Source organism: Hyperolius riggenbachi, chromosome 3 (genome assembly GCF_040937935.1).
Source record: "Hyperolius riggenbachi isolate aHypRig1 chromosome 3, aHypRig1.pri, whole genome shotgun sequence".
Classification (NCBI taxonomy): domain Eukaryota; kingdom Metazoa; phylum Chordata; class Amphibia; order Anura; family Hyperoliidae; genus Hyperolius; species Hyperolius riggenbachi.
In genome coordinates this window covers 110,679,841-110,694,794 of record NC_090648.1, presented here as the reverse complement: position 1 = coordinate 110,694,794, position 14,954 = coordinate 110,679,841, and the positions used below count along the sequence as shown (strand labels likewise).

Sequence of the window (14,954 nt, the reverse complement as noted above, 5' to 3'; positions counted from 1 at the left end):
TTACCATGCTATAGAACAGTGCTATCCAGCCTCAAAATCTGTCTAGCTAACCTTGGATCTTGATATTTCCCTGGTTAACTGTAACTGTCGGGCATAAAATCAAAAATCAATTCTTTATTTTTATCTGGTAAACAAGTAATGAGGATGCTAATCAGGCAATCCAAAAGTTAAAATCACTATTACTTTTCTTGTTGATAAATTATCATTCCCCCGTTTACATGACTCTTATTTAGTACACAGAAAAATTGGTACACAGAAAAAGAGAAGTTGCACGGCATGCTGGGTTGTCTTTTTTTGCTTCTCTACTTCCCCTCAGACTTAGCTAATGCAGCCTGATTGGCTGAAGCCTCTTTCCGTTCTGTTTTCCCCTCTCACACCTCTGTTCCTTTCTGATTGGCCAATATTTCTCAGGCTGAAACAATGCACTTTTTATAGTGAAGGGCGGGCAAATCAGGCAGAGGAGACTAAGGGCGGATATTACATCACGACTGGCTTCAAAATAGCCACAGTAAATATGGAAACTGTCTAGAATAGGATTCTCTACTTTTCCTTTAAAAAATTCACAGAAATCATAACGTGGACAGTGCAATACATATGTTAAGTAGAGCAAGTATTTATCTACTTATATATATTTTTTTTTTCCTGAGATAGTATTGCTGACAGCTCCTCTTTAAACAACGTTTAGATACATAATGCTCATGGATAGAGTCTTATTTCAGTATAGAGAACCTTGACTGTTTTGATAAGATTTGCGAGGCTGGATGTCCTATAGGGGTGGTCTAGCTTAGTCCTATTCAGGGTTGGACTTTTAAGGTGGCCATACATCAAGCGACTTGACAGCCGATCGACCATCCAATTTGATTATTATAATCGAATTGGATGAAAAGCTGTGCCAGCAAGTGCACGCCGACCGGCAATGCGACTAATTTCGCGTATGCTGCAAGATCGGACTCGCGGCGGTAATGGCGTGCAATTTCCCGACGATCGACGAAACTCCCAACGTTTTCTCCCCTAATGTCTATGTCCCCCCAGTGCCCTTGTAAAGTGTATACATAACCTCTCCGCGGCCTCCGCTTGTCCCCCGCTGCCTTCCGAGCACATTCTCCTTTCCATACACGCACGCCCCACATGGTTTCATAGTAAGGGTGCGCGTGTATGACATCATGTTTATTTATCTTTTTTTTTCTTTGCCTATTCACCTGTTTGGCAAACAAAAGTTTGCTTTCTTAAAACAGAAAGTATTTGCTATAATTCATGTTGGAGTGAGCTTGAGATGTCTCCCAGTGCATCACTGCTGAATATATGAAAATTAACCATTGTACCCTTAGAAGCTAAACACACCTCCAGAACCGCTGGAATGCAATGATGTGCCAGCTTCTAATTAGTACAGAGCCATAATAATCCAACATGCATACAGACGGATTGGTTGATCCTCATCAGTGCATGCCATGGATTAATTTGGCTCTAGGAAGTAGGGCTTGAAAAACAGGTACAGACTAACCAGCGAGCTCATGGTGAACCAGAACTCATTGGAGTGTGTGAGGGGCTACAATGGTCCGAAAAGCGAAATTGAATTGCTGTCAATATCATATTTTGGTACTTTTTGTTTACTTTGTATATCTGTTCAATTTCGACTGGTTTATGTATGCCAACATGTCTCAAACTACATTTGAAGAATAATAATAATAATAAAAAAAAATCTGTCTAGATTGGAATTGGAATTATGTAAAATCAAGTAGAGACGATGAATACTGCATTACTGTGTTTCACAACTCTCTCTTATATGTCAAATGAAAATGACTTTTTTAACAAGCCCATATACTGTATATATAGCTATACTTTACACTGGGTAAGGAAGATGCACAGTCAAGGGTGTAACTACTACTCATGGGGCCCCCAGCAAAGCTTTGGTGGGGCACTGCAATTTTCACACCCTTTTCCTTGCCTAACCCTGGAGACCCTCACCGCTGGGGGGGGCATCCTGCAAGGGTCATAAAACAAGTGTGGGCATCATAATCTTCACACACATAACAAATGTAGCCGCAAAACACCTGATCTGCAGGATGGACCCCTTTATCAGAGGTTGTGAAGTAGAAGTAGGGGCACCTTTACCTGCCAGACTTGGAGCAGGAGCTCCGCCCCTCTGTGCAGGCCATGCCCCCTTTTCAGCAGCAAATACAGGCGAAAGAAGCTTTATACACTCAGGTGTACACTTTTATGTACAGAATGCTTCAGTTCACGAGAGCACAGCTGGCAGAGGGGCGCTGTGGGTGACTGGAGGACCGTGGAAGCATGTTGAGGGCACAGGATGACTGCAGAGGACTGCAAGAAGCCGCAGGTAAGTTAAACTGCTGTTTTTTCTCCCCCACTTTAGGTTACCCTTAAAGTCAATGGTTCCTGATTAAAAGGAGAGGGAAGGCTCTGTGTCCTAATCAGCCTTCCCTCTCCTCTCCCGGTGCCCTCCTCGCTGTGGCAGCTCCTCCATTCAAATCCCCCGCCGCGGGGGACTTCGGAAGTCTTCGGGAGCCGAGTCCTCCCGAAAACATGCGACTCCATACTGTGCACACAAGATTACGCAGTAGAGGGCGCTCACGCGTGCGGCAGTCTGGAGCACTCCCGAAGACAAAGGCATTCAACCAATTCAGTCAAATGCAGCTACGGGGGATCCTGCGCTGGAACGGGGCCCGGGAGAGAAGAAGTAAGGCTCTATAGGAAGCAGACCCTTCCCTCTTTTTTTTTTCTTAATCGGATCCCATTGACTTTAAGTATAGGAAGTCAGACCCCCTCCCTTCAATATCACCTGTAAAAGTATAGGTACTTAAGTTTTGGTAGCCAGATGCTTCCATTTCAGTATGTAGCCAAAGGCCCCCTCAAGTATAGGCAGCTAGAAGCGTAATTAAGCCCGGGCAGTGAAGCGGCAAGGAGAACTTTATGCAAAATAGGCAGATGAGAGTGGGGAGAGGAAGCAGCTGGCGGCTGGGGTGACCAAATCTCGCTGCGGAAGGGGGGGGGGGGGGGGGCGAAGCATGGGTGAGTGACATTGTGGGCACTTTGGAGGAGGCGCCTTTGCCCCATAAGGTGCCTGTAGGCTCGTGCCTACTGTGCCTTATGGTAAATGCGTCTCTGCCTTACAGCACTGGGCTGCTCCCCTGTAGTTATGCCCCTGAGCACATTGCAGTCACTGATAAATGCTGTTATTCATGGAGCCCAAGAAGAAACAAGATCATTTTATGAAGCTGGTGTTGGACTATCAAGGGATCAGTGTGATTGAGAAGAGACAGAGATGGTCTCTGATAGGTAGGGTCAGAGGTATAACTACAGAAACATTTCGTTGGTGTGCCTGATCCTAGGTGTGAGTAGCTGGTGCAGAAGGTGCTTCCTCCAGCCCCATGCACACGGATCGCTACCACGCTGCCGTCCTCAGTCTTCTCCGTCTTCTGTACCTGGTCCCGTAACTTCCTCCAGTCAGAGCCAGTCGACGCAGCAGAAGTGCGCCCTCTACGTATCTCTCTGGCGGCTGCTGGAGAGATACGTAAATAGCGCACTTCATTTGCGTCAGACTGGCTACGACTGGAGGAAGTAATGGGACCCGGTACAGAAGACGGAGAAGACTGAGGACGGCAGCGTGGTAGCGATCCGTGTGCATGGGGCTGGAGGAAGCCCCAGGTATGTATAAAACCTTTACTATATTACAGCTCTGGTTTCCTTTAAAAGGACCACTATCGCAAAAATCTTAAAATTTCAAATATATATGAACACATACAAATAAGAAGTACAGTTCTTCCAGAGTAAAAATAAGCCATTAATTACTTTTTTCCTATGTTGAGTCACTTACAGCAGGTAGTAGAAATCTGATATTACCAACAGGTTTTCACCTAGTCCATCTCTCCATAGGAGATTCTCAGCATAGCCTTTATTCTTTAGAAAGACACTCCTTGAAAAAGATCTATAAAAAGATGCTGGCCGGCCTCTAGGCTCGCTGCACACTTTTTTTGGCAGTTGGATGGAGCAACTGCCTTTCGCTAAGTGCTTTTGAAACTAAAAACCATCAAAATCCCCCATGAGGAAATGGGCTAGTCCAAAACCTGTCGGTTCTGTCAGATTTCTACTACCTGCTGTAAGTGACAGCAACATAGGAGAAAAGTAATTTATGGCTCATTTTACTCTGGAAGAAACATACTTATTATTTGCATGTGTTTAAATGCATTTTTTGATTTTTGCGATAGTGGTCTTTTAAGTGGTTAATGAGCGTTAATGTGATTATTGGCAGCAAAAAACACACTGAGGCTCTCTACTGCTCACATCCTGTAGCAGGATGACGTATTGCAAGTAATTTTTCCGCCACAGAACCAGATTACATTGTCCTCCACGCATGCGCACCGCAACGCTAACAAGAAAAAGTTTTAAATATCTGCGGAAGCATTGACTTACATGACTTCTGGTCAACGTGTTACCGCAGATGCAGTCCTATAACGCGCTGTTGACCTAATGTCAGATCGGATGATTCCAGTGCATTGCATCTGAAATTTCCCATAGACTTTCATTGCTTTACTGTTACCCTGCGTTTAAAAAGGGTAACGCAACACAGTGAAACCGTGTCAGTGTGAAAGGGGCCAGAGGCCAGGTTCACACTGGCACGGATGGAAAACTGATCCGTTTACAGACAACAGTTTTCCATCCATGACCCTCCATCCTGTTAGTGTGTGGTCAATGCGACGCATCCGTCTATCGGGGGGGGGGGGGGGGTATTTTCTGCAGACCCAAACTTTCGGTCTGTACAGACCGAAAGGTTCAGTTCGAATGGACCAAAGTGAACAGATCCATTGGTTAACACTGGATCCATTCGCATTCATTCTCGTCCGTTATCATCCGCTAAACCTTCAGTTTTTTAGGCCAATGTGAATCGTGCCTTAAATAGATTATACATACTACAAGCAGCAGTGGTATTAAATCAGGAAACACTCCTGCTGTCCCCAGAGTGTAGAACACCAGCGAGCTATAAACACGTTTGTTGTACGCTGTGAACTGCGGTCTATTCCTATGTTCCCCTGGCGCTTCTAGATGGAGAGATGATAGCGCAGTAAATGAAAGATGCAATCTGCTTAATTAAAACTGATCATCATTTTGATTCTATTTATTATGTAGGACACAGCTCATAAGTGGCTCTGCAGTGAATATGCTGCAAAAGATGAAACATGATAACGCTTGTATCATTGGAACAATGAATATATAGCAAGGGTTACAAAGGAATGGATTTGGTTTTTAATGAAAATTTTCTCTCCAGGCCAAATTCTGTAGTTTGCAATATTTATGGAAGTGTTTTGTATCGTGAAATAAGCATTAGCCCTCTTTGTTTAGCATCTGAGGCCTCTTTTTGAGCATTTTCTCCAGTCAGATCATGTCTTTGCTAATTATTCCACTATTTATAAAGGCATCATATATGACTTTTAGATACGGTATGTATGCTTAATTTTCTTACATAATGTATGCAAGGCGAGAGTGCTTACTGTGGGCAGTACAGTGGCATAGTGGAGAGCACTCTTGTCTTGCAGCACTGGGCCCTTGGTTCAAATCCCAGCCAGGGCCCTATCTGTATGGAGTTTGTATGTTCTCCCCGTGTCTGCGTGGGTTTCCTTCGGGCTCTCTAGTTTCCGCCCACATCTCAAAAACAGACACATAAGTGAATTGGCTTCCCCTAAATTGGCCCTTGACCTCAATACATATGTACATAGATATCTGTACAGTGCTGCGGAAGATGTAGGTGCTAGATAAATACCAAATAATAATAATAAACTCACGATGAAACTGATGAGATAAATAATTGTATCTATGGTCCTGCTCCAAAAAATTACTGAATGATAGTCCTCACATTCAGAGGGTTCTATGCCAAAATATACAAACTATTGCCTTTTTTCATATTCAAAATGTTGTTTATTGATCAATAAACAAAGCAGTACTATTGGCCTTTTTTATCTCTCCCCTGCACTCAGAAGCTGTTCTCTGCAGGAAAAGTTTTATGGCTGTAACTCCCGTGAGGGTTACGTTATAGTCCCGACTGGAGAGAAACTGTCACTTGCATAGCTGATGTTTAACTCTTTCAGGCAGAAAAATGAAAAGGAACACAGCATAGTTATTTGTGTGCTTGTCACTGTACATACACGTCTATCTCATCATGTCACCTCGACTACCTTTTAATAAAAGATTATATTTTTTTAAAAAATGGCGCTGAGCTTTTTGTATCATCTCTTCGAAAAAATGGAAATATGCAGCACACCAGGAATGCGGAAGTAGCTTCTGCATTCCTGGCTGGTAGAATAAGGCCAAAGCTGCTTTAATCCTCAAGTTAATCTTCTGCCGGTTGTTTAACCCAATCCTGAATGTATTCCTGGCTGCTGGGCTTCACACTGCACCAATGCTAGCGATTAGTATGGCACCTTAAGTCACATGATGCTTACGTCGCTTCAACAGGATCTCCTTGGCTGTAGCTGTGGCTGTCGTTTCAGAAAAAAAGGAAAAGTAGCATGTACTGTACTTTTCACCGTATAAGACGCAGTTTTTCTCCCCAAAAAAATGGGGAGAAAAAGTCCCTGCGTCTTATACGGCAAAGGCAGGGAATCCCGGCAAAGGCAGGGAGTCCGACTTACGGACGCCCTCCGCTACGAACCGCCGACCCGCCGTCATTGGGAATTCCCTGCCTTGCCTGTGTTCCTCTGTGGCTGCGTTCCCGCTTGCCCCCGCTTGTCTGTACCCCCTCCTGTGTCGCCGGGTCCCCCGTGTACGAAGCGGTAGCGGGCAGCAACTTACCCAGCCCCGTTTCTTGCCCCGTGCGGAGCGTGCCGCCGCCCGGGGCGCTGTTGGGAGGGGGGCGCTATAATGGAGGGGGGAGCTGGAGCCGCGGGGAGGGCAGCCCGACCTCTCCCTCCCTCTCCTCTCCCGGGCGCCCTCCGTGCTCCCCCCTCAGATGCAGAGTCCGTGAGCAGCAGGGAAGCGCTGTTTACAACTCACCGGCTGCCTGGCTCCAAGCGCTGCTCTCTCGCCGCTGGTCTCCTCTCTCTCTCTGTATACGTACTGATACACGCTGCTTCCTGTAGCCGGAAGCAGCGTGTATCAGTATGTATACAGAGAGAGGAGACCAGCGGCTGGAGCCAGGCAGGTGAGCTGTAAACAGCGCTTCCCTGCTGCTCACGGACTCTGCATCTGAGGGGGGAGCACGGAGGGCGCCCGGGAGAGGAGAGGGAGGGAGAGGTCGGGCTGCCCTCCCTGCGGCTCCCCCCTCCATTATTGGGGGCATCTACCTATCTAACCTATTCTGGGGGCACCTACCTAATCTAACCTACGCTGGGGGGCAGCTGCTAATCTAACCTACGCTGGGGGGCACCTACCTATCTAACATACACTGGGGGGCACCTACCTAATCTAACCTACACTGGGGGGCAGCTACCTATCTAACCTATACTGGGGGCAGCTACCTAATCTAACCTACGCTGGGGGGCAGCTACCTATCTAACCTATACTGGGGGCAGCTACCTAATCTAACCTACGCTGGGGGGCAGCTACCTATCTAACCTACACTGGGGGGCACCTACCTAATCTAACCTACGCTGGGGGGCAGCTACCTATCTAACCTACACTGGGGGGCAGCTACCTATCTAACCTACACTGGGGGGCAGCTACCTAATATAACCAACACTGGGGGGGCAGCTACCTATCTAACCTACACTGAGGGGCGGCTACCTAATCTAACCTATACTGGGGGGCAGCTACCTATCTAACCTATACTGTGGGGCACCTACCTAACCTATACTGGGGGGCACCTACCTAACCTATACTGGGGGGGCAGCTACCTTATCTAACCTATACTGGGGGGGCAGCTACCTTATCTAACCTATACTGGGGGGCAGCTACCTAATCTAACCTATTCTGGGGGGCACCTGTCTAATCTAGCCTATACTAGGGGGCACCTACCTAATCTAACCTATACTGAGAGGCACCTACCTATCTAACCTAGGGGGGGGGCGCAATTTTTACACCCTCGCCCTGGGTGCATTTTAGCCTAGAAACTGCACTGAACTTACCTCCTCCATCTTGCCCGCGGCGATTGAAGACATCCGGCTCCTGTGGGCGGCTTCCTCTAGTGCCGGCTTCTAATGACGCGTAATTGATGATGCGTCATTAAAAGCCGACACCAGAGGAAGCCGCCCACAGAAGCCGGATGTCTTCAATCGCCGCGGGCAAGATGGAGGAAGTAAGCTGCTGCCCGCTGCCGCTTCTTACACCGGGGGGGGGGGGAAGACCCGGCGCCACAGGAGGGGGTACAGACAAGCGGGGGGGGGGTTTGGGGGGGACTCACAGCGGGACACAGAGTAGAGGAGGCACTTGGAGGAGGAGGAGGACACATAGGGCTGAGAGGGGGACACTTGGGGGGAACAGGAGGACACTTAGAGGGGGACAGAAGGACACATGGGGAGAAAGCAGGACACCTGGGGGTACAGCACTGACATCTGGGGGTGACAGGAGGACACTTAAGGGAGACATGGGGACACAGGAGGGCACCATTTGGGGGAGGTCATGTACAAGACGCTCCTGAAATATGGACGCACCAGGTTTAGTTTATATTTTTTTCCCCTGGTTTTTGCCCTCTAAACCTAGGTGCGTCTTATATTCCGGAGCGTCTTATACGGCGCAAAATATGGTAAATCTTGAGCTGCCCATCAGCAGTATTTCTGCCACTTTTGAGGCTGCTGTTTTTCACAGGACAGTTATGTGCCACAGACCATGGCTCACGCTGAGCCTTGTGGAGATGAGTAGAGCAGGCGTATGGCACTAGGAGACCAGAGAATCTCTTATGTAACCTGCAAACCTATGAGGTGTGCTATATCTCCCCGCCACTAGATTGCATGGTTTAAATTACCAACAGGTATACTTTAAGAATGCATTCCAAATGACTGACATGTCCGCTTATTGTAGAGTCTCTCAGTAACTGCCAGCTGCCTTCCTGACCATATTTTTCTATAGTGTATACCAAAAAGTAAAAAAAAATGCTAATATTTGCAGAAACAAAAGTAAAAACCATGGGCCTCTTATGAGATATCTGAGCAGGGCTTTCCTAACATCGCAAAGTTAGGGCCAGTGCACACCAAAAAGCGCTAGCGTAAAAGCACTACAAGAGCTTTTTAAGCGCTAGTGATTTTGAAAAGCTCTTCCTAATGCAATGCTTTGGGGAGATTTTTACAAAACCAAATTGTTGAAGTGTGAACACACACATAGGATAAAATAAGCAAGAGCTTTTAAAAATCACAAAGGGCTTAGAAAAGCTCTTGTAGTGTGAACAAGCCCTTAACGCTTTTTGCAGTGATTTTTTTTAAGGCTATTCTAGGCATGTGCCTAGCGATTTTCTAATCGATTCCGGAGGGTTTTTTTTATTTATTTTTTTTACAGTAGAGCTGTAACTGAACAGCTTCTGTAACAAAAACGCTTTGAAAAAAATCGCTCTGATCTAGCGCTTTTCAGAGAGATTTTCCACTTTCCTACACTTAACGTTGAGGCAGAAACACGTCAGAAATCAGCAAAAATGCTGCAGGACCTGCGTTTGGGTTAGGGGAAAAAAGCTAATTGCTTTGGTGTGCTCCATCCCATTCAAATACATTAGCCAAGTGCTTTTTGAAGCGCAAGCGTTTTAAAAGTGCGGCAGGCACATTGCAGTATAATGGTGCGCAGCAGTGCGACACAGTGCATCACTGCAAAATGTGCACGTTAACAGTGAAGCATACTTTTCATTGACTGTATGCTGTGCAACGCATGGATAAGTTGCGGTACTGTTTTCCTGATCCATTGCGTTCCTGCTGTTACGGGGAAAGCAATTCAACGCCGACTGTGAAATTTGCCTAGCGGGGTTCCTCTTCAGTGATGCTCGGATACCCCTTTTCAAAATCCGGATCCGATTCGGATCCGGATACCCCGATATCCGATCCGGGTCGGATATCCGAGTTCAAAAATTTGCGATCCGAATGCAAATCGGATATCCGACCACAGTATCCGGGCAAATTCGGATATCCGGATAGAAAAACCGGAAGTGGCCTTTAAATTGCTTTAAAAACGTTTTTAGGGTATATGAGGCATGTAGCATCATTATTTTGTAAAGGGGAACACTAATTAATGATGTGGGGACTTAAAATCCCCCCCCCCCAAAAAAAAATAGCTGTAAATTAACATCAGCCCTAGATTACAGACAGCAGTCGTGCAGCCCACATTGTGTCCAAAGTCCAACCGCACAACTGGGACATGACAGTTTTCACCCTAGACACCTCCAAAAAATTACGCAGCAATTGTGTTTTGGGTTAAATATAGGTGGTATCAGTGGCCTGTGGCACTCTGGCGGTGGGAGCTGCACAGGCAGCAGGAGCAGGGCAATGCAGCAGCAGCAGGTGTAACGTGTGCCAGGAGCATGCCGAATGTGGCACGTGTCAAGTGCCAGTCAGACAGCAGAGGAGAAGACACTAGTGCACACTAACTGTCACACTGGCACTGCTCACAGCACAGCAGTTCTGTAGAAAGCTAACACAGTAGTACTACTACTCTAACAACTACTAGCACTGACTGCAGTACTACAGTACTAACTACACAATAGAAGAATCTAGCTAAACAATGGAACAGGTGTGACTAGATTACAGAGAGCAGATACAGGACAGGTATAGCAGTAAAGCTGGGCCTGCTAACTACAAAATAGTACAATAATCTATCTAACACAGAAGTAGTACAGTAGAGTAGGACAGGTGAGAGCACAGGTAACTAGAGCACAGAGCAGGGAGGCTGCCTTGCCTAGGCACAGGGCCTAGCTGCTGGCTGCAGCTGCAGCAGCACCAGTGACAGTCTCCCTCCCTAGTCCCTAATCACACAAACTAAACTGCCTAAAATACAATCTATCTACAATACAAAGCAATACAGGTGAATATCAAGTGTTGGAGTGTAAAAACGCTAGGTGTATTGAACAATAAATGCACTTGCACAGACAAAAAGCACTGGAGCAGTCTCTCAGTACAGTCAGTCAGTAAGTCGCAAGCAGGACGAGTGAGACAACATGGCGCCCGCTATTTATAGAGAGGGGCTTGGCCAGGCTCCCCCTCTGTGATTGGCTGCAGTCAGAGGGCTTGGAGCCCTCTGATTCGCTTGTGAGGACTCGAGGTGACGTGACGCTATCCGAGCGGATGCGCTCGGATAGCAAAGCCCGGATAGCTAATACTATTCGAGCTCGGTATTCGAGCTCGAATAGTGAAAAAAGAGCTAGGATATCCGAGTTGAGAGAAGAGTAGGAGGCGCCCGTGGACTTATGACTATAATTCTTATAATTAGAATAGGGTATTTGCTTTCCTACCTTGTGTCAGTAGGAACTCATACGCACAGTAGTAATAGTAGTTTTTCAAGCTTTATTCGGGCACAAATGACAACGCGTTTCGCGGCCAAGCCGCTTCCTCAGGTCTGTAGGTGTGCCTCAAATAACGAAAATCTTTGATGAAGCAAAAAGATTTTATTAATAGCACAGGCAACGCGTTTCACGGGTCTAAGCGCGCTTCCTCAGTCCAAATAACAGTGCCAAACTACAATGATATAGTCAGCATAGGGAGGATATCCGAGTATCTTGGATATTCGAGCTCGGATGAGCATCACTATTCCTCTTCCCTCACATAAAATTAACTGTAGCTTCTAACATTTAAAAAATTAAATCAAACAACCGCTCCTGCCTGTTGCTGTCCTTTAGTATACTGATCAGTATATGGGAACATGGGTTCCCAAAGCTGATCAAGGTGCCTGTAATAAATGATCACCAGTGAGTGATACATAATCATCAGTGAGATGCCGGTGGTAATTAACAAAGTGAAAGTAAAAACACATACACATTACCCCCTGTGTACTGCTCACAGTACACAAGATTCAGTGTGGGGACATCTTGTAGACAAAACAATAAAATTACACATATAAATACATTAAAAAATATATATAAAAATAAATCTCAGATCGTTATTAACCGCTTATGCCCCCTCCCGCATAGTTACCAAAATAAAACATTTGTAAAAAAAAAAAAAAAAAAAAAGTGACGGCATTTAAAAAAAATAAGTTACATTAGGTACCCAACTTGTGGTCATGTGTCATGAGGGTATATTACTGTTATTTTTGCAAATAAAGGCTTGTAATTAGTGCTACAGTATAAACTAACACAAAACGGAAAAAAATACACCTTTATTTCTAAATAATATATTGTCGCCATACATTGTACTAGGGACATAATATAAACATTATTATAACCGGGACAAATGGGCAAATAAAATGTGTGAGATTTATATACAGTTGCAGGTTTTATTTTAAAACTATAATGGCTGAAAACTGAGAAATAATGCAATTTTTTTTTTCATGTTTACAATATATATATAAAATATAATCATTCTAAGCAAAACATACCACTCAAAGAAAGCCCAATTTGTGACAAAAAAAAGGATGTATAGATCATTTAGGAATGGTAAGTAGTGATAAAGTTATTGGCGAATGAATGGGAGGAGTGCTAAAATGTGAAAATTGCTCTGGTCCATAAAGGGAACACAACGTATTAGATGATTTCTCTTGGGCCTCCAACCTTGTGCAGGCTCCTGTGCACCACTGTAAGGGCCGGTTTCCACTTAGCCAGCGTGAGTCTTGCAGGATGCATGCTGGTACTTGCAGTGATGTAAGCACGCAGCTGAATCACTTAGCTGTGTCATGTACAGTACAGCTATATGGGCACATGCTACAAAAAACTTTAGCATGCTGTCCACGATTGCACCAAAGTGCATTTTGGATGGCAAAGCATTGGAGGGATAGGCAACGTTTCCCACCCGAGTTACCTGCTGGGAAATGCTGCAGATTCAGGATTGATTCGGCCCCAACTTATATTCTAGTTCTCTTCGTATTGATAAACCCTGTTATCAGTAACGGAAGATAAGCAATATTAAGGCTGGACATCACTCTTTCATGCCGGAATATCACACTGTACCTCCATCACTATGCGGCCAAGGGGAATCCCATCTGCTGATAAGGCAAAGAACACTCTCTTGTTTTCCATGCTGAAGCAGGATGCGGAGAAGCTTGTGAAATGCTGGATACAGAGCTCTGTGTCCTGTGCCTTATATACCTAAACATAACAGTGGTGTGTCCATCACATGAAATAACACATAATACCTCCCTCCCTCCCTCTTCCCCGTAACAATGAACCCAAAAATATTTGATACCAGCTCAGGATATTCCCCCTCTAAGCCTGTCTGATATATTGCGGGTAGCACCAAATGCTGTGTGATTAGGGAGGGGGAGCCAGGGCCGTGAAGACAGAGCTATTTCAGTAACGTCAGTACCATCTGACAACTAAACTTGTATTGTTCTGGCACATGCCACCCAAGTGTCTACCTTTCACAGGGACATTCCTGCGGATGAACCAAATCCACTTTCACGGTTGTATTCCCTGCTGTCACTTTGTTGGGGCTTTATTGCGTAAAAAAGGCTTATGGGATGTGTAGGAAATCTGTCTAGTCCCTTCAGTCAAACAATATCGCTATAAAAATGGTTTGTGCAAGACCTAATGCATTGTTTGGTTTGAAGCTTCATGTATGACGATGAGTATTCAGTGAACTGCCAAGGTATGTGTCTGTCCCTATTTATAAACTCACTGTGGCTCTAGGGATTAACAGAGGAAGAGTTATTAGATAATTCCTCTAGCAAGTGCAGCAGAGCAGGTGGAAAGAGGAAGTGTGCAATGATGAGTCTGTGTTACTTTTCCTCCAATTTATGACTTAAAGGCGTGCTCAGTTGCGTAGCAGAATAATTATACTTGTCAACTCAAACTCAGTACCCATACAGGTCCATAGGGCTTTACATTAAAGTCTACAATATGTCCAGTCTCCATTGCAGTTCACACTCATAATGCATGGCTTATGTAACTGAGCAGAGAATGGGCCCTGGCATTTTTTATTTTTTTTTCAAATCCACCACCTGCGTTGTCACAGCCTGCCTCCTAATTTTCCTTAAAGAGACACTGAAGCGAAAAAAAATATATGATATAATGAATTGGTTGTGCACTATGAATAATTACTAGAAGATTAGCAGCAAAGAAAATATTCTCATATTTTTATTTTCAGGTATATAGTGTTTTTTCTAACATTGCATCATTCTCTAATATGTGCAGATTACACAACACTCTGCATTCAAAATGAGTCTTTCAGAGCAGTCTGTGAACTAATGACCTCTCCTCTGGCAGAAAAAAAGTAAATACTTAAGGAACAGTTGAGATAATAAAAGTCAGAAAACAGCCCTCTCCACGACTTTGAAAGTCGTAGAGATTAATGGCTTATTTGTATAGAGATAACAACTGGAGTTTCTTAACTCTTCCTGTACTGGAAACAATTAGACTGATGTATCTGATCTTAATGTTTTATTTCTTAGCTGTACTACACATACACATCATAATATCATAATTTTTTTTTCGCTTCAGTGTCTCGTTAAACAATGTTAAATAATATTGTGAAAATAATAATCTGAATATTTGTATAGCGCTGTTCTCCTGTAGGACGGAGAGCCAGTGCACACCTAAAAGCGATAGTGTAAAAGCAAACGCATTTTTGAAGTTATTTTTTTAAGGAGATTCTAGCCATGTGCCTAGCGATTTTCTAAGCATGCCTATCAATTTTTGTAGCGTTTCGGTGTAGCATTTTCTATATTTTGTTACAGCAGAGCCGTAACTGAACAGCTTTTGTAACAGAATCGCTTTTCAAAAATAGCTCTGATCTAGTGCTTTTCAGAGCGATTTTCCACTTTACTATACTTTACATTGAGGCTGAATCGCCTCAGAAATCAGCAAAAATGCTGCAGGACCTGCGTTTGGGGAAAAAAGCACATCACTCTGGTGTGCTCCATCCCATTCAAATACATTAGCCAAG

The 14,954-nt window shown here is 44.8% G+C and overlaps 1 protein-coding gene across 2 annotated transcripts in view; it reads right to left on the bottom strand.

Moving 5' to 3' along the window:
• Positions 1-13,148, bottom strand: part of LOC137562944 (peptidyl-prolyl cis-trans isomerase-like) — a 54,416-nt gene extending 41,268 nt beyond the window's left edge. The window contains exon 1 of one of the 2 annotated variants that reach the window (XM_068274777.1): positions 13,022-13,148. In XM_068274777.1, the coding sequence (XP_068130878.1) occupies positions 13,022-13,090 (69 nt within the window). In that variant the 5' untranslated portion in view covers positions 13,091-13,148. The remainder of the gene's footprint in view (positions 1-13,021) is intronic. The other variant, XM_068274778.1, reaches the window with a different exon arrangement.
• Positions 13,149-14,954: the final 1,806 nt, after the last annotated feature.